Source organism: Euprymna scolopes, chromosome 35, assembly GCF_053919585.1.
Source record: "Euprymna scolopes isolate OS-2025 chromosome 35, ASM5391958v1, whole genome shotgun sequence".
Taxonomy (NCBI): domain Eukaryota; kingdom Metazoa; phylum Mollusca; class Cephalopoda; order Sepiida; family Sepiolidae; genus Euprymna; species Euprymna scolopes.
In genome coordinates this window covers 40,015,182-40,039,314 of record NC_136516.1, presented here as the reverse complement: position 1 = coordinate 40,039,314, position 24,133 = coordinate 40,015,182, and the positions used below count along the sequence as shown (strand labels likewise).

Genomic DNA, 24,133 nt, shown 5'->3' with positions numbered 1-24,133 from the left:
AAATTGTCTCTGTTTGTAGAGATGTGATCCTTTGTTCACCAATAATTTGGTGATACAATATGAAGGAATTGTCGTGGCTCCCTCCAGTGTAGAAGCTGCTGGGTTTTGAGTCCATCCGATGCCGAGTTCCTGTATGGACTGAAAAAATAAAGCATGATACAAAAAGCGTGCCAAGCAAATCACCTGACACATCCAAAATTAACCAAAGACGACCGACCATTAAACTGTGTGGGCGGCTGAACAAAAAGAAATGGTGAATGTAAATGGAATTTCTCCAAAAATGTCGGATGACGAAACTTGAAGATAACCATTTCGGTGTGCTAAAAACGAATCTAAAAACTGTTTCCGTCGCAAAAAAATAGTTTTCATGATATGAAGAAATTACTTTTTCGAAAAGTGGGTGATCACTTTTCCATCTAAATTTAACTTAAAAGGAGTACCCACTTTCCTGAGAGAGGGAGGGGGGCATTTTTTTTGTGCGTCTATTGGCCATGTGCGCACAAAATGGCCACCCGTTATAACATATAGAATTACATGGTTTAATATTTGGAAAAGTACTTGTTTTTCGTCTAATTTTAATTTTTCGCCAATACTACATTGTGACAGGGCAGTTTGGTACACGAGTGCACATTTAAAACATTTTTTATGCTCGCGCGTAGCGTAAACGAAGGCTGGGCTGTGAAATGGAAAATAGTCCCAGAGTTAAGGGGTTAATACCATACAAACAGTAAATTTGCGACGGAAACGGTTACCATATTCTTTTAAAGCACACCGAAAGCTACAAAAAACTATTTTTTTTTCTATACGAATATGAGACGAGCCTTAAAGTAAAATAATACCGATTTTTCTTTATTTTTTAATTTCCTCGTGTCTTTATTGAAAGATGAAAACAGAAGCTAAATAACAAAAAAATGCCCCCCTCTCTCTCTCAGGTGGCCAGAAAGTGGGTACTCATTTTAAGTTAAATTTACATGGAAAAGTGATCACCCACTTTTCAAAAAAGTAATTTCTTTATATCATGAAAACTATTTTTTTGCGACGGAAACGGTTTTTAGATTCGATTTAGCACACCAAAATCTACAAAAAAAATATTTTGTTATATCCGGACGTGAGACGAGCCTTAATGTAAAATTTTACCTAAATTTGTATATAAAATAACCAAATTTCAAGCGAAATTCCCAAAATGGCCAAACTGCATAAAAGAGCTAAAACGCACAAAATTTGGATTAAAAACCTCGAGCGGTTCCAAAATGGGTGATCGATTTACTAAAACGTTGCATTAGAAACTGAGCACCCCCTACCAATATTTAAATATTGACTTTTGTCAATTTTTTTTTTTTTTTTGATAATTAGATTAGTGTCTATTTGATAATTCTCCACTGACAAAATTGAAAAAAAAAAAAAAAAATGGGAGGGTACCACTCGTATACGTTAACCTCGATATTTTGTTTCCATCCAAAAACCAAAACTTTTTTGTATCGCTAAAAATTGTAAATTGTGATTCTTTTTGGTTAAAAAAAAAAATACTAAATCAATTTCGTGATTTTTGGAATATGACATTCGTGCCGCGACGAGGACGTACATTATAAAAAATATCTATCTTTTTTTTTTCTTTTTTAATATAAGTCGAGTTCTAAATAAAAACAAAGATTTTTCTTTTTTTTTTTCTTTCTTAAAAAAAAAAATCGGTTGAATTGCGGACTTGCACCCATACATTTTTTTTTCTTCAAATCAGAGTGCTCTGCTCACCCTTCAATTCTATCCAACTTTTTAACCCTTGTTCTTCAGATGCTGCACTTTAATTTTTTGTTCTCTGTCAGTGGAGGAGAAATCCTTCACGACTGAGACAATTTTTATTTTTGTTCCTTTTTTCCACGTTAAAAAACGACCCTGGTGTCTAACTCTGTCCCGTGGGGAGGCATTGTAAATAGGAACCCTTAACGCTCAAGAAAGATAAAGACCTGACCTGATTTTTCTTTATTTCAAAAGTTGCAGTTGCGTTTAACTATTCTTCTTTGTGATTGTGTCGGACAGTCACTCAGTCACTGACCACGAGGGAATAATTGGAGCGTGTACATTGACACGGCCATACTTGATCAACGCTGCGAACGGGTTAAAAATCGAAGACTAATCTTGTCAAGCAATGAAAGAAAAGAAGAAAAAAAAAAGATAAATAAAACGATTTAATGAGGTTAATTTTTTATTCTCTTCCGCCCAACTCTACAGGACACAACTAAGTTATTTCGCCTTCGACAATGGCAGTTGAAAACTCCTGGAACTCCACTAAACTCCTCGCAACTGCTGTTGGATCCGGGGTTGTTTTGGTGGCAGTAGCCAAGTTTGTACGTCGCATCTTTGCAGAAAAGTAAGTACGAAGGAAACTAATTGTTAAGGCTTTATGGTTTTTGGTGCTTATGTAGAGAAGGTACCGTGCTATTTTTTTTTTTTTTTTTTTTTCATATTTTCAAGTTAAATTCAATTTTTGGTACTAATGCAGAGAGTGATCCGTGCTATTTTTTATCGTATTTCCAAGTTTAGTTAAAGAGTTATATGATATGTTTTTTTATTTTTATTTTTTTAAATTCAATTGTAAGGTTAAAGTACAGAATAGGTACAAAACACCCTCCCCATATTAAGAGTGGCTTTTTAAATAATAACGTTATTTCAGCACGGATCACTCTCTGTATGAGTACCCAATTTTTTTTTATTTTATTTTGCCAAAAAATAATCTCGAACCCGTTATCGCTTAAAAGGAACTAAATTCCTGTAGTCACCGTTACGTTACCATGAAAATAATGTAAACATTTTGTGGTACTCATGCACTTATTCATCCGTGCTGAAATAATAAGGTTATTATTTAAAACGGCATTCTTAACACGGGGAGGGGAGGGCGTTTTCTACCTATTCTGTACTTTAACCTTACAATTGAATAAATAAATAAAAAAAAAAAAAAAACGGTGCTAATACACTTGATCCGCGCCATGTTTTAAATCGAGTTAACCTGTACGGATGGGGTCCCGATGTCCGGCCTCGTTCTGAGTTTGGGAGAAAATCGCCTGACATGAGCGGTGTCGAGGTGAAAAATTACCCCTTCAATAAAGTGCCAAGTTGTTAACTTAAGACAACAAAAAAACAAAAAAAATTTCATATATATATATATATATATATATATATATATATATATATATATAATAATTAGAATTTTTTTTTAATTTTCACAGTTCAAATAATTAGTATTTTTTACGCCTCTTATAAACTCCACAAATGATTAGAATTTTTGGTATACCGATTTTTTTTTAATTCAACAGTTCAAATAATTAGAATTAAAAAATAAATAAATAAACAGTTCAAATAATTAGAATTAAAAAATAAATAAACAGTTCAAATAATTAGAATTAATAAATAAATAAATAAACAGTTCAAATAATTAGAATTGACAAAATAAATAAAAACTTCTGTCGTATCATGCGCATGCGCCCTCGGTTGTATTTTCTTTTCATTACGACACTGACTTTCATCTATCTCCACACTTATTCCGGGGCCCCTTAATTTTGTTGGGGTTGCTAATAATTTCTTCGTGTGAAGGGGCGATGATGGGCGGCACCTCCAACAATAATTTTTGTTCCTTTTTACTTCTGTCATTTGTCTTTGACAAATGACGCACATAGGTCCTCCTTTTCGCAAGATGTTATTTTCTCGTCAGAAAATTTTCGCCTCATTGAGCAACTCCAGAAATCTGTTCATGCTTGTCAAATGCATGCTGAAGGGATTTTAGGGTTAGGGTAATTTTCTGCTTCGACACCGCTTACGTCAGATCGCTTTTCTCCGAACTCAGAACGAGGCGGGAATCCAGGACCCTATCCGTATAAGTTAACCTAAATCGTATTTCCACGTTTAATTAAAGTTTTATGATATGTTTTTTTTTGTTTTTTTTTTAATTATTATTATTCAATTGTAAGGTTAAAGTATAGAATAGGTACAAAACACCCTCCCTCCCCATGTTAAGAATGACTTTTTAAATAATAACGTTATTATTTACGTCCGGATCACTGTCTGCACTAGTACCAAAAACACATTTAAAACTTTAATTAAACTTGGAAATACGATTGAAAAAAAATAGCGTGGATTAGTAAGTGCACTAGCACCAAAAAATTAAAGAAATAAAAAATTCAAAGTAATTTTGGACATTTATAAACATAACGAAAAAGTGAAATTGTAGGGTTTGTTTTACTGTACACAGATTCGAAAAAGTTGTCAAAAAAAAAACAAATATATAACAAATAAATGTTATCAAAGGCAAGATAACTTACTTTTCTTACTGGATATGTTTTTAGTGTTTATATTTAATGTAACATGTTTATTCAGCTCGAAAAACATACAGTGTTTACCGACGTATTGGAAAATTCAAAATAGCGGCCGACTCTCTCTCGGAGACGGTAAGTTTGGGAAAAGGAGTTATAAATAAAAAAACAGTCAAAATATTGTTAAAAACCCGTCGTATATATGTTAGCCTATGTCACGGTAACATATATTGAGCGAGTTTTTAACAGTATTTTGTCTTTTTTTTATTTATAACTCATTTTCCCAAACTTACCACCTTAAAGAGAGAGCCGGCTGCCATTTAAAATTTTCCTATACATCGATAAACACTGTATGTTTTTCGAGCTGAATAAACATGTTACATTAAATTAACCACTAAAAACATATCCAGTTAGGTAGAAAAGTAACTTATCTTGCCTTTGGTAATATTTATTATTTGTTTTGTGACAATTTTTTCGAATCTGTGTACAGTAATACAAACCCGAAATGTCTTCTTTTTTTTTCGTTGTACTTCTGTTGTTTGTTTTTGACAAATGAGACACGCCGCTTGTAATATCCATCATTCAAAGGGTCAATTATGGTAGAAGCAATAAGCACCGGTGTCAGATTTCACGTGACCTAACTGTTCAGATTTTTCAGAACGAGGCTCGTCTGCTGGACCTACTTATCTCAGCTGCACTAGGTGTATCAGAAAGTGGCCATTAAAAATGATGATTAGAACTTTAATAATTCAACTTACTATTTTTCGAATCTTATAACTACTTGAAAAATGTAATTCAACCCCTAATTTCTTTCTTCAATTAAAGGAGCAAAGACCAAATTTAAAACAAAAAAAATAACAAGTTTAATAGCAACTTATGCAATATTTGTTTTTTGTTTTGTTTTGTTTTTAAAAGCAGTTTTCTTTAAAAAAATATATAAAGAAAATCAACATATTTTGACTTGCTTATAAATATATGTGTATATATATATATATATATATATATATATATATATATATATATATAAATGCCAAAAAAATCACTTACTTAAAAAAAAAGAAAAAAATACTATTAAATGGGTAGTTCCATTCTTCATTGTTAAGAATTCATCCATATTTATATTTTAAATTCCATGTATGTTTTAAATAAAAAGATTTTTTTAAAGCGAGAGTCCTAGAAAATCGCATTTTCGTAACGTGTTTTACGCAAAGCTTTAAAGAGCTACTGTTGCTAATATGAAATTTATGAAATATGGATTCGTCCAAGGGACATAAATAATGTCTCTTTTTTTATTGCATGTGTAAACCAAAATTAGTATTTTTCATCCTCCATAGTTAAAAGGAAACGCACATTTCATTTATAAGTTTTTCCCCTAGAACAAAAAATCTGCTTCATCGATATTTTTTTTTTTTTTTTAATGAAATACACGAGTTTTTCATTGATATATTTTAATACTTCTTTATTGACTAAATTTTTTTTCTTAATATCTAAAAGAAAACATTCAATGAAATAGAAAAAATTGCCGTCAGCGTCTGGTATTTACTTGATGATGTATGCATAACATGAGCTTTTATTTAAAAAAATAATCAACGTGGTTTTAAAAAAATTAAAAAAAAAAAAAAAGGTTTTACACTTTGGACTTTATAGGTAAACTTCAAAAACTTTTTTTTTTTTAATTAGAATATTTTCTTTATTGATTTTTTATCTTCAATTTGTGATATATAAAACTTTGGCACATAAATCTATCTATCTATATCTATATCTATCTATCTTCTATCTATATATCTATATCTATCTATCTATCTATATCTTCTATATCTATCTATCTATATCTTCTATATCTATCTATCTATATCTATCTATCTATCTATCTATCTTCTATCTATCTATCTATCTATCTATCTATATCTATCTATATCTCTATAAAAACAGAGATGTGTGTGCCACAGACGATTTCTGATTGGTTAATCCAATAATCACATCTCCTAAAAAACTATGGTTCGTAGGCTCTTAACTTTACCATAAAATATTATGGCTTTATTTATTGTCCATCTTGGAAGGGTTTAATTTTTTCCTAACTTGCGATTTACAAATTACAAAAATACGAAACTAACTTACAATCTAACAATCGAACCTCCGACATCACGGCCGCCATTATGAAACTAAACTAAAAAAAAAAAAAAAACGCGCGTCCACTCGTGGTCTTTACATTTCGGGTTTGGGTACTTGTGCAGTTTTCCATTGACATTAAAAAATGGAAATATTTAAAAAAATATATATATTGTACGTACTCGTCATGGGATAAAGTTTTCCTACAGAAAAAATCACGTAATTTCATCAAGTAGTTATTTTTTTATAGCGAAAAAAGAAAAAAAAATCAACGCTACAAGCGAAATTAAACAGAAAGTTCAAGTAGGGGGATTTCCCTTTTTTTTTTTTATAGCGAGGCCAAATTTCGCGAATTTGGCCTTTTTTTAAAGCAGTTTGGCCTTCAAAATTTCTGTTTGGCCATTTTCTTCACCGATGAAATAAAAAAAGCAAATAAAAACAACGCAATAAAACTTTTAAAAATACGGCACACTTTTGTTGTTCTTGTTTGTTTTTTTTGGTAATTTTCCTTATTTTTTTATTTTTTCAAGATAATACTATTAAATGGACACTATTATGCCAAATATACCCCCCCCAAAAAAAAAAAATGCACAAAAATTCGAGATTTAAGGTTTTGACGAGATAATTTAGCGAATTGTCCGGACTATTGCGAGATAACCATCCATTAGTTTTTCCTGAAATTTTGCCACAAATTGTATTTCCTTACATAGATGTGCATAGTAACAGCATTTTTTTGCCGAAAATTCCCGTTGCGTCTCCAGATTTCATCGGTGAAGAAAAAGGCCAAACTGCTTTGAAAATTTGAAAAAAGGCCAAATTCGCGAAATTTGGCCTCGCTATAAAAAAAAAGGGAACTCCCCCTACTTGAACTTTCTGTTTGGTTAAGAATCAAGATGGCTGAATTATTAATTACTCGCTTATAAGACTATCATTACACACAAAAAAAATATAGATTTATTTTTGGGTAAAGTTCCCCCAGGTTTTCCTTTCACTTGAGTAAATAATGGTCTTTTGTTATATATATGGCGTACTATTACCCTTATATATATATGATGTTTATGTTTATAACAACATCTTAATATGGCGCTGCTGATCCATAGTCGTTTCGACTGACGGATGCCACACACATGTTTATATATATATATATATATATATATATATAAAGTGTCTGTGTGTGTCTGTGTGCATTTCCCTACGCTAAAACTCTGTCAATTTTAAGCCTAGAGATTCGAAATTTGATATAGAGGGTACTGAGATTTGGGAAAATCGATGTGATAGGTTTTCGACAGAAATTTGGCGATTAAGTGGTCAATATTCAACGATTTGACCTTTGAGAACTCTACCAAACTCCTCCTACAATTTTGGGTCTAAACAGTAAACACGTGATATTTTAGATATAGATTCCTTGGACATGGATCTAACTTATTAACTTTACTTGATCCCTAAACAATAAATGTTAAGAGGTCATAATAGGGGTCAAAGTTTTAAAAAATTGACCGTTTTTTTTTTTTTTCTCAGCATTAACCTCAAAACACCTGGGCAACGCCGGGCACCGATTGCTAGTTAATTATTAAAATTTTAATAGACATTTCAAAATGGGGGGGGGGTGAATTTGAAAAAAAAACGTTTGTCTAAATTATATTTGGTTTATTGGAAAGAGCACAAAATTTCACATTGACCCTGAAAATATCGTAAAAATTGAACCAATAGAAAACTTTGATAGATTTTTGAAGTTTAAAAATTGAGAAAATTTAACTCGTAAAATTCTATCGATTTTATTACATAAAAAAATGGCTGCATGAAGGCACGCTAGCATTTTGTAAACACTGTTTTTTAAAAAATAAAAAATAGTATTTCTATTCTTTTTTAAACAACTTTAATAGTTTATTTTGGAAGTATATTCCATACAGAAAATAAACAACCCACTTTAAAAAGCGAAATTACAAGTTTTTTTTATATTTTATTCGCAATTTTCTGTTAGGGGTGTCAAAAATTCCTCCAAATTTTTGATACACCTACAGCTGCACTTTTTCTTGTTCTCCGGCAGCGTTCAATGTTACTTGCGAGAAATTCCACATACTGCCATCTTTTTTTTAGGCCGGCCATACAGTGCTAGTAGCCGGTCTGTGATTGGTTTAAATTTGAATGTGTCAGGTGATTTGACTTGGCACCTTTTTTGTATTCATGCGTTTATTTTTCAGTCTGAGAAAGAACACGGAACGGTACAGACTCACACCAGCGGTTCCCTCACTAGGGAGCCAAGACAATTCCTTCATGAACACCAAACAGTCGGTGAACAAAGGACATATCTCTACAATCAGAGACAACTTATTCTGGTGAACCTATTCAGATCCCGGATGACATTCAAGAAATTGTTCGGCATGTTATTATCCGAATATTGGATCTTATTTCTTCTCGAATCCCAAGAGGCTCATATTATGCCTGATTATAGGCGCCATCATTCCCGCCGTGTTCTCCATGATCAAGGAACAACGAACTAACACTCCAACAATAGGAGTTCATACTAAAGGCTCCATGCATATGGTAGCAAATCGGGCCACAATTTTGCAAAAGGACTAACCAGAACCAAAGAACTTTCATTGCTGTTACATTGTGAATAAATTTTGAGTTTAAAGGTGTCTTTTGTTTGTGGAATTCATTTGCTACTGCAGGGAGGAAATTGAGAGTGTAGGAAACAAATTTCTTGTTTTTTGAACCGAATAAACATTTGACATTAAATAAAAACACTAAAAACTTATCCAGTTGAGTAGAAAAAAGTAACTGATCTTGCCTTTGGTACATTTATTTGTTATTTTGTTTAACAACTTTTTCGTACCTCTGCGGATTGTAATACAAATCCTTGCATGATTTTTGGAGTATGACATTTTTGTTCGTGACTTGTACGTACATCATAAAGATTTTTTGGTACTTATTAAGATAGTTGACAAATCGATTTGGCGGATGTTGTCAAGAGTGCCCCCCCCCTCTAAATTCCACAATTTCACATTTCTTTATCCCTCTTCCCCTCTAATCTATATACCTACCCGCCTCTCTCTCTCATCTCTGTATATAAACATCTTATCTATGTAATCTATCTATTCATCATGATCACAAAGTTCGTGTTCAATTTAGTACTAGGTTATAATTGAAAACTAAACCCTCACTTGAAAAGTTATGCATTTTTTTTATAATCTGAAACTTAAGATCATTTTAACAGTAAAAAAAAAAGTGAAAATTGTGGAATTTAGAGGGGGGGGGCACTCTCGACAGCGTCCGCCGTCAATTTTTTTTTTTTTATGTCATGTGTCGGAATTTTATCTTGCTCCCAGATAAATTCGACGCTAAAGTAATTAACCTGAAAAAAGACAGCATGAAACAAAAGAAGGGGAGGGGGTAAAAAATAAAATATAATGGTCCTGCTTTGAAACGAAGAAGAGACTTTATTCACAATAAAATTGCAAATTTTTCCCTTTGTGGGCATTAAACTTATGAAACGCCAAAGTAACACATAATGAAAAAAACACTGGTCCTTATAATGAAGATGTGTGTATCTATTAACGAATACAATAATAATATTCAAAATAGTATCTCCTAATCACATTCGTCTATGATATTAATTTTAGGAGCGTACTCACAAATTGAAAGCCAGTCAGGCACGTGCCTTTTTCTTTTTTGTTTAAAGTCCTTTTAGAATTTTCTCTACCTCCATGTTTGCATGCAAACCGTAGACACACAGATGGATTTCAGAACCAAGACCGAGTCGCTTGTCCGGGATTTTCTTTACCGGGTTTTCTTCTTTGTAGAAATTCAAAAATTCCTTGTCACGTAAAAAAGGTATTTTCTTTAAAATAATTTCACTCCTTTTAAAATACGTGAAAAACTGTAGTCACGTAAATAGTTTCCAGAAGTACGTCTCGTCACGTTTCCGGGTATTAATTTCTTGCCGAAGTTTTCTTCTTTGAAGGATGCTTGTCAAAATTCCATCTTCAGCGCCGGGCAATGAACAACACATTCAATCTCCTCATCAGCAGAATTTCAAAAGAGGAAGAAACTCGCGCTGGGGGCTCCTGACGTCATCACAGAGCTAGCATTTTCTTTTTTCTCAAATTAAAGGGAGTTTCGTACAAATCCAAAAATCATAAAGGATACAAAAAATCAAATACAAGAACCAGATAAAAAATAATAAAATTTAAACGATGGGGGGGGGATGCACCATTATTAGTACAAAAAAATTGCAACACATGGTTTTAAGCAAAAACAGTTACTCTATTGTTATGTCGAAAATAGTAATATATCCAAAAATTAGGAAATTTCATAGAGTAGAAAATTATTTATAATTACGGAAAATTGGGGGAAATCGCATTTTCCCTAGATGATTGCGAATACAGGTAACATATCTCCCTTTTAATGGCTGACATTTTATAGACGTTTTTTTATTCTTAAAAACACAGGTGCTTACGCACTTTGTTACCGCGCTATTATTTTCAAGTTAAATTCAAGCTTTACAAGATCTTTTCTATTAAATTAAATGAAAATAGAGAATAGTTAGAGGACACCCTCCCCTCCCCATGCTAAGAATGTTTTTTTAAATAACATTATTTCAGTACAGTAACAAAAGTGCATAAGTACCAAAACACTAGCAGAATTTTCGTAATTTTTGGATATTTTCGGCCCTATTGTATATGTCATCACAGATCTGAGGGAGATAACTATTTTACGAAGATATAAGCGTACAGTGAGCACCCAGTTTTTGGCCATTTTAGTGCCCTATTTTCGTATGTTTGTTTTTTTTCTTATTAGTTTCTGGGGGGGGTAAACTTGCGGTTGTTGTTAAAATGGAATCGAAATTTAAATTTCGTTTCGTTTTAAATTCGGTACATTTTTACATTACGTCCTACTCATCGTTCACAGTCGACATGTCTACTTTTCGATATGCTGACTAAGTTGGGGGGGTATCTATTCTGAAAGCCGTTCTTAACATGGGAAGGTTGGGGTGTTTATTCATTGTCAGCGTGTTTATTCGTTGTCAGCATACCCGAAAACCTATAAAAGTCGACATTTCCAATGTGAACGGCGAGTTGGACTTATGAAAAAAAAAAAAAAAATGCCATTTTACTTTCTTCGTTTAAAAATTAAATTCTTTCTGGTACTTGTGCAGTTTAATCAAGACATTAAAAATTAAAAAATGAAAATATCGAAAAAAGGTTATATTGTACGTATCCGTTATGGAACGAAGTTCTTCGGAAAAAAATTCGCTTAATTTCATCAAGTAGGTTTTTTTTTTTTTTTTTTTTTTTTTAAACAGCGAAAAAAACAATCTTTTATGATACCAAGCAAAAGGTTTGATTTTTAGGAAGAAAAGCTAGTATTAAAGATGGGGAGGGAGTATCGACGCTTTACATGGAGTTATCTCTCCGTGGCGTGTTAAAAATTTCCATAATGGCTGACTTCAACGCGCTCTCATAAAAATGTGTTTTTCCGCTGTAAAAAAAATTTTAAAAAAACTACTCGATCAAATTAAATGAATTTTTTTTTTTCCCGGAGATCTTCATTCCAAAACGGATACGTACAATATAACCTTTTTTCTATATTTTCATTTTTGAATGTCTTCACTAAACTGTACAAGTACCTTATTTCGTTTTTTTTTTTTTTTTTTGGTTTTTTTAATAAAATCGGTAAATTTTTTACGACATGCCCCAGTGTTAGGTGTGTCAGAATGTTTTGGGAATTTTTGACACCCCAACACAAAACTGCGAATAAAATATATATAAAAAAAAAACTTGTAATTTCTCTTTTTAAAGTGGGTTGTTTTTCTTTATAGAATATACTTCCAAAATAAACTATTACAGTTGTTTAAAAAATAAAAAAAATTTTTTTGTTTTTTTCAACAGTGTTTAACAAAGTGTCTGCACGCGTTCATGCAGCCATTCTTTTTTTTACGTAATGAAATCAATTTAATTTTACGAGTTAAATTTTTTCAATTTTTAACCTTTAAAAATCTATCAAAAATTTTCTATTTGTTCAATTTTTAAGATATTTTCAGGTTCAATGTGAAATTTATGCTCTTTCCAATAAACCGAATATAATATTCTAGACAAACGTCTTTTTAACCCCCCCCCTTTTGGAAAATAATTAATTTTCTCACCTCAAATTTATATATCACAAATTGAAGATAAAAGATCAAATAAAATAAGCTAATTTAAAACAAAAAAAGAACAGTTATTTGCAAATTTACCTGTAAAATCCAAAGTTTAAAACCTTTTTCCTATTTTTTAAACCACGTTGAATTTTTTTTATTTTCAAGTCGAACCTTATAATCTTATATTGTTCAGAAAATTTCGTAGAATTACGGCAATTTTTTCTATTTCATTCAATTTTAAAAAAATTTTTTTTTTTAGATATTTAAAAAAAAAAAAAAAATTCACTCCATATAGGAGAAATAAAATATATTAAATCAAAAATTCATGTTTTTCTTTAAAAGTATTAAAAAAAAAATCGCTTGACTGTTTTTTTTTTTGTTTTGTTTTTTTTTTTTTATCAGGAAAAACTGATAAGTGAAATGGGACTATTTTTTAACTACGGTGGCTCATATTTACTTTTGTTTACAGCCAGCAATTGAAAGAGACATTGATTCTGTCGCTTACAGGCCACCATAGTTCATAACTCTAAGGGAGACGGTTATCTCTCCTTTTTTCCATTTGTGACGAGCTGAAGTCGCAGTATTTTTTAATACTCGCTAAAAGTATTTTATTTAAAAAGGACATGGAATATAAAATATAAATATGGATAAATTCTTAACAATAAAGAATGGAAGTACCCATTGAATAGCATTTTTTATAGGTAAGTGATTTTTTGGAATTTATATTTACATATATTTTATCAAAGTAAGTTCAAATTCGTTGATTTTCTTTAAATCTTTTTTAACGAAAAGCGATTTAAAAAACAAATATTGCATAATTTGCTATTAAACTTATTTTTTAAAATTTGGTCTTTGCTTCTTTAATTGAAAAAGAAATTAGTAGTTGAATTACATTTTTCATATTGTTATAAGCTTCAAAAGATAGGAGATTGAATTATTCATTTTTTTATCACACATTTTTAATGGCGTTTTCTGACACTGCTACCCCAGCGTATCATAACCACTCCAATCTCCCATGCTAAGAACGGCTTTCGGAATAAACACCCCACAACCTCTTTTTTTTTTCTTTTTTTTTTTTTTTTTTTTTTTTTGCGACTTTTCACTTTGAGAAAAGTTCGGTGTATGTCCCCCTCCCCCTCATTATTTTTTATTTATTTACTTTTTTAAGGTGCTTTTGCATTTAACGATTCTCACTATTTTTTTTTTTAAATGGTATTTTCAAGTTAAATTTAAGTTCTACGATATCTTTTTTTTTTATTAAATTGTTAGGTGAATGTACAGAATAGTCACAAAACACCCTCCCCTCTCCATGTTAAATAATAGGTTTCTAAAGGTATTTTTTTTACATTAGGTCCACCTCCAAAATTTTCTTTAAAATGACTTGTATAGATTTTCGACTGTGCTTTATAAGAAAATCTCATTTAGATTTTGCACAGGCAAGTTGTTTTCGAGATATAAAGACCTGTATTATGCACTGTAATGTAAGAAATTCTGAAGAAATAAGCAGACTCCTCATTGGTCGGTTTGGCCGCCAACGATTTTGTTTGAACCTATCAGATTGATTGTTCTTACTAACTGCCGAGGGTATTCTTGGCGCTAAATTTCTTTTTGGCCTGCCAGTTTTCACAGAGACAACAGGTCAAATGGATGTACGAAAACTCGCTCAAAGCTTGTAGCCTCAAAAACCTCTGTCCCATTGAGACACATTAATGCCCTAATGTGAGGCGAAATGTTATCATTTCCAAGTGACAATGCCCTTATGTTGGGCGAACTATTATATTCATCGCACATTGTTGTGCTACACGAATTGATTGACTTTCATCATTACTTATGTCTCTCTGAGACAAAATTAAGGTCTGCATTTTGACCTGTCATTTGTTCGCCATTTTATTCACAGCGAACTCCACAACAACTACAGTACTTGCAGCATCCTTCTTTGGAAGACATCACTTCACTTAACTCGTCGACCTGTTGCAGCTATTCTTCAAACAGCATTTCCTGCATTACGCGAAGATAAACCATGAACTACTACTTTTTCCGGGTGTTACCAGCCCTGCTCGGCAGATAGTTAAAGATGACACCTCTTTTGCAATTTGGATCTTCTTACTTTAATAAAATTTACGTTGAAGTTTAAAGGTGAGCCTGTTGTGATTTCTGATTGTTTTCTTTCATTCTGCCAAGGGCAAAACTGAGGTGAGAAAATATCTCACAGTAATTCACTTGTTTGTATGCACGTGCGATAATCAAATCTACTTCTCTGCAATTGACATTGACACCTAGCAAAAACAAATCCACCCTTTTTTTTTTTGTCACAATTGAGTAATTTCATGTTAAGAACGGCTTTCAGAATTAACACCCCATTTTGGATGTGTCGTGAAAAAATATTTGCCCCAAATTTAACTGTGATATTCGTTGTCAGCATACCCACCCACAAATACTATGAAAAAAAAAAATGTGGGAGGGGGGGGATGCAATGTCAGTTGCAGAAAAGTAGATTTGTTTATCGCACGTGCATACAAGCATGGTGGTCAGTGAATTACAGTGCATAATATAAGTCGTTGTATCTCGAAAATTACTTTTCTCAGCAAAATTTAAATGAGATTTTCTTGTTCAGAGTAGTTGAAAACCTAGAAAAGTTTAAAAAAACAAAAAAAAAAACAACGTAATTACAGGTGAATTCATGTAAGCAACTCTGAAATTAGTCAAAAGAAAGATTTTTTTAAATAAAGCACAAGTGGAAATCGAGCACAAATTTACCGTTTGGATTATATTAATACCTGTTTCTTGGGAAGAGTGGAGGGGGAGGTAATCACTTTCAGGGTTTGTTTTACTATACACAAAAAACAAAATATAAGAAATAATAAATAAATGTTATCAAAGGCAAGATAAGTTACTTTTCTACCTAACTGGATAAGATTTAGTGTTTTTATTTAATGTAAAAATGTTTATTCAGTTCAAAAAACGAGTAATGTTGAACGCTGTCAGAGAACAAGAAAAGATGGCCGCGGTCTTTGAAGAGGCGATAATCACTTCAAAATAAGAAATGAAACAAATGTTACTTACGGTAACATTTTGACAACTTTTTTTAATCTGTTTATAGTAAAACAAACCCGACTTTCATATAAAAATTTAACGTAGTTTAAGGTAACATTTACCAAAAAATATTTTGTTTTTAATGCTTAGTCGTTTAATCTATATAATCTTTCAAAAAGTCGTAAATAAAGTTTTTTAAAGTTAATAAGAGGGTGGGGGCAACAGACCGAACTTTTCTCAAAGTGAAAATTCGCAAAAATCAGTTCTAAAAATGGGGAATCAATTTACTAGAACGTTGTATGTGAAACTCGCCGCCCTTTTCCAAATCTTTGAATATTAGTTTTTTTGTTTTTGTTTTTAATTTGGTAGCTTAGTGTCCAATCAATAATAATTCACAGAAATAATAGAAAAAAAAAATGGAAAAAAAATTTGTAATTTTCATTGTTCAGGTGCACTCAAAAAATTACGAACATTTAAGTAGAAAGTTATTTTTATGGAAAATTGGGTAAAATTGCATTTTTCTTAGATGTCACAAAGTAGACAATGAAAAGTTCACACACAAGGGATATAACTGAACGAATATTTTAGATTACTTGTTCATGGTGTTATTTGTAGTCTTATAGCGGTAGAGCTTTTTTTTTTTTTTTTACTAAAAACAAAATAGCAGTTGTTCTATTCAATGGATTTTCGTAATTTTTGGATATATTACTATTTTCGACATGACAATTAAGTATGTAATATTATTTTCGCTTAAAACGACATTTTTAAAAATCGATTTTTCGACTAGTAGCATATGGAGTAATCGGCCTAATCAAACACTTTTCCAATTAATTACTTTTCTCTTTCCTATTAAATTTACACTATTTCGTTACTGCCAAGGGATTTATCAGATAGCTATTGCTAATTTAAAATTTCTAAAGTTTCTGGCTACTATTATGACTTTTGCCTTTATTAAATAAAATTACAAAGTACAATGAATAAATGAATATAATGAAACAATTAGATGAGAAAAAAAAATTACAAACCAGCTACAAAGTACAAATTGTAATTGTTTAAGTGAATAACTATAAACTGAAGTTTTGCTGCTCTACTTCCTCTTCTATTCTTGCTGCATGTCTCGTCTTCTCTCATAGTCTCTTCAGTATACATTTGAATACATTTAAGTTGTAATGTAAAAATATTAGTTTTTCCATTCTCAGGATACAGCCTGTTCCTCATAGGTTCATACACATTACCACATGTACTAAAGAACCTCTCACTCTCCACAGATAAAAGTGGTGCGCTTAAATAGTTTGAAGCCAGTTTACTTAGTAATGGGAAGGTTTCCTGTTTCTTTCACCACTGAAATGGATCATCACCTTTTGTGAGTAGTGGCAAAGCTACATAACGATCAAGTTCTTTTGTGTACTTAAGCAGAAGGGATTTACTCCTTTTGCGTTTAGATTGTGATTCTTGTATTTCTGTTGTAGCTGCAGTCTCAAGGTTTAACTCCGTTTCTGCCTGCTCTAAGTTTTGATTTGTTACTGTAGGCTTTGTGGGGGCTAATTCATGAAACAAGTTTGAAAGAGATGCAGTTTTACTTTCACTTTGATCTTCGTGGCCCTCAACAGCGCTTGAGGAAGTGTATCCTGCTGATTCTGCTTCATTATCATCAGTAAAAAAAAAAGATGCTGAATTCAATTATTAATAGTGTTTTCCATGCCATTCTTTTGAAATTTGAATCTTTGATCTAGGAAAGTAGATGCACACAAGGTTTTATCATTTAGATAGGACTAGTCTCAGTGCCCGGCGTTGCCCGGGTGTTTGTAGGTGTGTGTTAAGCAATAAATAAATAAAAGTTGTAGTAGACAGGTAGGCTCGAACCCATGACACGAAGGTAGAAAAGAAAGTAGAGGTGTGTAAGGGTGTTGGTTGAGCAAAAAAAAAAAAAAATGGTAGGCAGGCAGGCTCGAACCCGTACTAGAAAGGAGGAAAAGAAAGTGGAAAAAAAAAAAAAAAACTGATGCATTAGCTGCTGCGTCCATGTCTTTGACATTTTGTACTTTATTTTCACCACCAAAATTGAATATATCAGCATTTTTATTGACATAATGAAGTAAGTTGCAGCTGGAATTATTTGGAAAAGAAAGAAAGCCGTTCTGTTGGTGGGGCATCGGAATATGCCAACTGCCCTTTTGCAGAGGGTAAAAGTCCCTCAATGGGGCCACCTGTTAGCCGTGAGTGGCGATCCATGATACATTTGGACAGGATTCTGATGGTTGAGGGTATTGGCGGTTGGGGTTAACACTCTGCTTTGGCCCTTATCTAGACTAGACAGTCAGAGAGGCCCAATCTGATCAATCGGCTGGTCAGGTCAGGTCAGGCCCAAACATCTACTTCCAAACAAATTTAACCAGAGTACAAGGATCAACATACAACTATGGATAAAAGAACGTAAGCCAAACTTGTTTCCTTACTAAGAAAAATGAAAGATAAACAAAATCCTAACAAAATTAGATGTTAGGAGGTGCTGGTTGAGGACCAATCAATATGTGGAGATCATTAATTCAAACATGGCTGAATTTCCACATAGATTTTGGACGTGCGTTGAATATTTCTGACAGAAGACTCGCATAGTTGAGTATACTGCTTTGTGTAACTCTGACCTGTCAAGGCGATTGGGTTTCCACCTTGACAGATCCCAATACTGGGCTCCGTGGTAGATGGAGAGCATAGAAATGAAAAAAAAAAATATATATATATATAAATAAAAGACAAAACGGGCGCGCGCGTTTTTGTAAGTTCAGCAAAAGCTTTATATACTCCCTAGATTATAATATCTACGATTTGCGAATGGATGTCATCTCTAGATTTATTTTGATCGACTTTTATAAAATTCACGCTATTTCTTCCTCTCACGTGTTTGCTCGGCTTTTTTGTATAAAAGCGAAATTAAAGCGAAGGCAGCTTCTCAGCCTTTCGTACCGGACATTCAGAAAGCAATTAGCTTTGATCAGTGGGGGGGGGGCCCTCATATCAGACAATTGCTATTCATTTGGACACTCCCTTTTTGTGGAGAGTTGATTTTCCCCAACATTATGGAAGAAACAAATAAATGAAACAGCGAAAAGCTTAACTGGCCTCCAGCAAACGTTCGTTTCTGCAAGTCAACTTTTATGATTGACATCGCTAAATTTGAATGCTTTTCACTTCCTATGGCTTCGTAGCGTTGTGGTAAAAGCTAATGTTTTCTTTCATTTTCTTTTCCATCTTTGGGTTCATCACCGGGTTGAAACACTTTTTTTTTTTTTTTTTTTTCCTTTTACACCTACAGACACCCGGGGAAATGCATAAAAGAAAAAAAAAAAAAAAAAAAAAACGATTTTTATCCGATTCAGAAAATGAAAGAAAAACAGACAGCCTTTCCTAGATTCTATGTAGTAGAATCTTTGAGAAAAACAAATGTCTAAATTATCTCCTTTTCTAATAGAAAAAAACTCTATCAAACTTTATAAAACCTAAAAATGTAAAGAAAATGGAAATTTATTAATCGAGATAGAAATAAAAACACAAAGTAATAAAATTTTAAAAAATGAAAAATATTCCATGACATAAATGTCAAAGTTACTCCTGATAATAAACTTAATCAGTCCAAAGGAATAGTAAGAAGCAGAGAGTTATTCCCTCAAGACACCTGAAGAAGTGCTGAACGAAATGAAAATCAAGGAGTTATCTATATATCTATAAAAGTGAATGTGTCTGTGTGTCTGTCTGTGTACATTTCTTTATGCAATAACTCTGTCAATTTTTAGTCTACAAACTCGAAATTTGATATACAGGATACTGAGATTTGGGAAAATCTATGTCATCAGTTTTCGGCCAGAAATTTGGCGATTAAGGGGTCAAAGTTCAACGATTTGACCTTTGAGAACTCTAGAAAACTCCTCTGCCAATTTGGGATATAAACACTTGAAATTTTAGATATATGTTCCTTGAACATGGATCTAACTTAATAACTTGATTTGAGCCCAAAACCATAAATTTTAAAGGGTCTTAATAGGGGTCAAAGTTAAAAAATTGACCTTTTTTTTTGCTCAGTATACATCTCCAAACACCTGGGCAACGCCGGGCACCCATGCTAGTATAATATAAAAGAATTTTTATAAAGAAAGTAAATGAAAAACTTCCAACAAATACATCTTCACTTTTAATATACTCAAAATACCACAAAAAAATTTGATATGATATAGAACTCGTAGAAATCTACATCTCAGCCTCGCTAAGATGTTTTGGATGCCAAAAACTTGGACATCATAGAGACGTATGCCAAGGAATAATCACTTGCACAAAATGTTACTCAAAAGATACGAATGTTAAGAAAACAAATGTGTAAACTGGCAAGGAAACCACTCGGCCTTCTCCAAATCCTGTGAAACGCTGAAAGAAAGGAATAATTACGGAAACAGAGTTCTCCACGCGAGCGAACATACAACGTGGATGATTTTAAGTCAAACATGATCATCACCCTTTAACTCTGGTAATATCATTCCTTTAAACTTTTTTGGACTCCGTTTAAAAGAAGAAGACTGATGGTAGATGCACAAGTCCAGATATGGCAACAATAATCTATGCATGGGCAAATGGTGACTTTGTACAGATACAGGGTACGGGTGTGAGTGGTTTTCTAGCATGGTAGAGGGAGCCCACCTTCTTTGCAGCAGTCTTGGAAATGTGTTTAATGTATTTTTTCCCAGTACATGTCGCCTGTGAATATTATGCCGAGGAGTTTGAATGATAAGTAATCAGGTAGTTATTAGTCATCACAATCGGTGGTTGAGAAGGTGTCTTGTAATTGTTAAAGGAAAGAAGCTTAGTCTTAGTAGCATTAGCTACTACTATCCATTCTCGCCCCCATTTCACTACAGACTAAAAATCATTTTCTAAGTTTTTGACCATTGCCGTGGATATGTAGCAGACACAAATAGACCCCTTTTCTTCTCGCGCATTCGCTTCCTCTGAGTGAGTGATGCGGCCTTAAACTGTCCAATCTGAGGACTTGCACATGAATACGAATTAACCCCTAGGGACCAGACAGCTTCCGGTCCCGGAAGAAAACCCTTGCTCTTACGCTACCAGCCTTCGTCGGTGCTAGACGTCTGTTCGCTTCGCTGCCCCTACTAAAGGTATTGACGACAGCCACTGGATGTAACTACCTCGTAAGGCAGTGGAGACCTGACTCTACTTTCTTCCTTCCTTTCTTTCTAAAGTACGCTTTGCGAATAAACCTTTCCCTTGTTAAGTTGAAGAAGTTGTTTGTGATTGTTCATAGAATTGTGTTATTTTATTTTATTTTATCAGGGAAATTCCCTAAAGATATGTGTACATTCGATTTTCCCTCATCTCTGTTATAGGGCGTGGTATCATTAACAAATACACCCATCTCAGAAATTATCAACCAAAACGATAACAACTTTTATAAATAACTAGCAAACTTACCCAACATTACCTGCGGCCATATCAAACAAAATAGATGTTAAATACTGTGTTTAACATCTTTATATTATAATTTCTTTCGCCCATTTTTTTCAGTCTTCTCCTCTGCCCGACTCTTTCCTGTTTCTTGTTTTAATGTGCTGCAAAAAATTATATATATATTTATATAGTTTTTTTTTTTTTTTACAAGAGTCACCACCTATCAAGACCCGAAGGCCATTCGAGGATAAAGGTTAATGAGTGTAAGGTGGTCACTGAGACGACATTAGTGATTCTGTTACCCCCCCCACCCCACACCATCTATTTACCAAATCTAATACAATAATGTGAAGTAAGTTTTATTGCTCCCTGACAATCCCGAGTAGAACAAAAGTTTATTACCTTCCTGCACCAGGGGAGATAACTCCAATCACCGCTTAAAGTTTGTCAAAATTTGAGATCATTTTGAAAAAAAAGAAACAGAAAAAAGTGGTTGAAATTTGAAGAATTTGATTATTTAAGGGAACAGCTCAAGAACTTGTTTACATTGGACTTGAAGACGACCATGTAGTAGTGAACTGGAATTCGGGCCAGTGGAAAAGAGTTCCACAGGTGGGTAGTTCTAGAAAAGCTTTTTTTTTCTTTTTCTTTTTTTTTTTTTTTTTTTCATGGAATTTTAGATTTAGGTCCAGATAGAGCGAGAGGGTAAAATTTGGAGCTATCCCTGTTAAACGTAATACTGTAATCTTATGTTTATTGCTCCCGGACACCACACAGTAGAACAAAACACGATCACATTCTTGATTCCGGATAATTCTGTTCTCCCCTCCCAACTCCCACCTGCTTTCACAATAGTATGAAGAGAAATTATGTTGATAATGAAAATAGTCAAAAGGGATAAAATGTTATATCATAATTTACATTTATTGATCCTGAACAACTCCAAGTTGAACAAAAGAATCTGTTACCCCCCTCCCCATCTATTTACCAAATCTAATACAATAATGTGAAGTAAGTTTTATTGCTCCCTGACCATGCCGAGTAGAACAAAAATTTGTTACCTTCCTGCACCAGAGGAGATAACTCCAATCACTGCTTAAAAGTTGTCACAATTTGAGATTATTTTTGAACATACTTTTTTTTGCACTTATTTTACAGAGTTTCAGTGTCCTTTTTTAATCCCTTTTTCCTTTTGTCCTTTGTTAATAACCTTTTTCGTTTAAAAGCCCCCCCCCTCCTTATTTGCAAAATGAACAAGATGGCCACGACACAATCAATCTCATTAAAATTTGATTTTCCTCTGTGTAAAAAAAAAAAAAAAAAAAAAAAAATACTTGATCAAATTGATTTTTTTTTTTTTTTTTTTTTAAACTTTGTTCCATAACCGGCGTGTACAATATAATTTTTTTTTTTTAGAATATTTTAATTTTTTAATGTCTTGATTAAACTAAACAAGTACTTAAATAACTAATTTTTCATTGATTAAAATTATACCAAATAATAAATTAACAAATGAACAGAAACAATAAATATTAAAAAAAAAAAAGTGGAAATTACAATAATAATGGTGATAATGAGTAAGGAAACCTTATGCACAAACCCTGTTTCTGCTTGACAGCTCAACTAATCTCACTTCCGGTTTTATTTTACAATATTTTCCTTTTTTTTTTTTCTTTAATGACACTCTTTCTTTTTGAAAAAAAAAAAAGAGCCGATATTCTCGAAATATTAAAGACTTCCACCGTTCCGATTATTCCAAACAACAAGTCTATATATACTGATTTCTATTTGTGATAGTTTTTGAAAAATAAGTTAATATTATAAAAAAAAAAAAAAAAGCCCTTTTTTTCATTTGCCCATTTTTGTACATACTATTATTCTGCATAAGTACCAAGTAATATGCCCTGGAATCTGATTGGTCTTTATGTGGCCAATCCACCTTGCAGGGCTGTTCTCTCCCAAAAGATAGAAAAGTTAGGGTTTATCATTGCTACGTGTGCAGCTCTCTTCCCCCTTTCTCATGTGCTGGTTAGTCTTATCTCGTATAGGATAAAAAAAATTATATACGAATGGTGTGCAATAAGTAATGCCCCTGACCCACTTCCAGTTGTTTGGTCTATCTGAAATTTTGCATGTGCAATGATTTATATCTCTATGGGTTATGTGGCAAACTACAGCCCTGAACTAATTGATTTCTGTTTTACAGGTGTTTGAACTGAGTTAGGTGTGAAATGGAGCCTGTTGAATGTCGAGCAGTGATCCTGTTTTTGTATTTGAAAGGACACACACCACAGGAGACTTTTGATGAAATGAAAGAAACTGATGGTGATAATGCCCTATCATATGACCTTGTAAAAGGCTAGCATCATGAATTCAAACATGGCTGGAAGTCTGTGGAAACAGCTCCTAAACCTGGTCGCCCCCCCCCTTCTGCCATTGATGAGGCACCTGTCCGTCAAGTTGAGGCTGCCATTTTGGAAGATCGGCACATTACTATTCGACAAATTTGCAACCTCTATCTCACAGAAGAGATGTTGCGAGTTTGTCTCTGATGTATCGTTATTTTCATGGAAAGTGTTCAACTGAGCTTCAATCTTTGGTCCCCCCTCGCCAAACTTTCACAAGAAACACTCGTCTAGCTGTAAACACTATCAATAATTTCCCCCACTCTTTATCTGTGGCTAAACCTAAACGTAGATTCCATGAACAAAGCTTCTTTCTTAGAACTGCACGCCTGTGGAATTGTCTTCCGTTTTCCTGCTTTCCGGCTGACTACAATATGGTTGTGTTCAAGTCTAAAGTAAATAAGTTCTTGATTAGCCGTTCCATATAAGTTATTAAATTTACCAAATTTTCATTACTAATGATTACTATATTGACCAATTTCTACTGTACACTCTTTAACCCTTATCCTTGAGTGGCCTCTGGGCCTTGATAATGTGGTGATGCCTTTGTAAAAAAAAAAAAAAAAAAAAAAAGGTTCTGTGGAAACTATCATTCATGACTATTTGCATATGCATAAGGTGTCTGCCAGATGGATTCCCAGGTTGCTCACACCATTCCAGAAGCGAGAACGCGTCGAGTGCTCGAGGATGAATTT

At 33.0% G+C, this 24,133-nt stretch overlaps 1 protein-coding gene across 1 annotated transcript in view; it reads left to right on the top strand.

The window, feature by feature from the left end:
* Positions 1 to 1,679: 1,679 nt before the first annotated feature.
* The window catches only part of LOC145259830 (failed axon connections homolog), a 45,073-nt gene continuing 22,619 nt past the window's right edge, over positions 1,680 to 24,133 (top strand). The window contains exon 1 of the mRNA XM_080117656.1: positions 1,680 to 2,365. Within this exon, the coding sequence (XP_079973782.1) occupies positions 2,256 to 2,365 (110 nt within the window). The 5' untranslated portion in view covers positions 1,680 to 2,255. The remainder of the gene's footprint in view (positions 2,366 to 24,133) is intronic.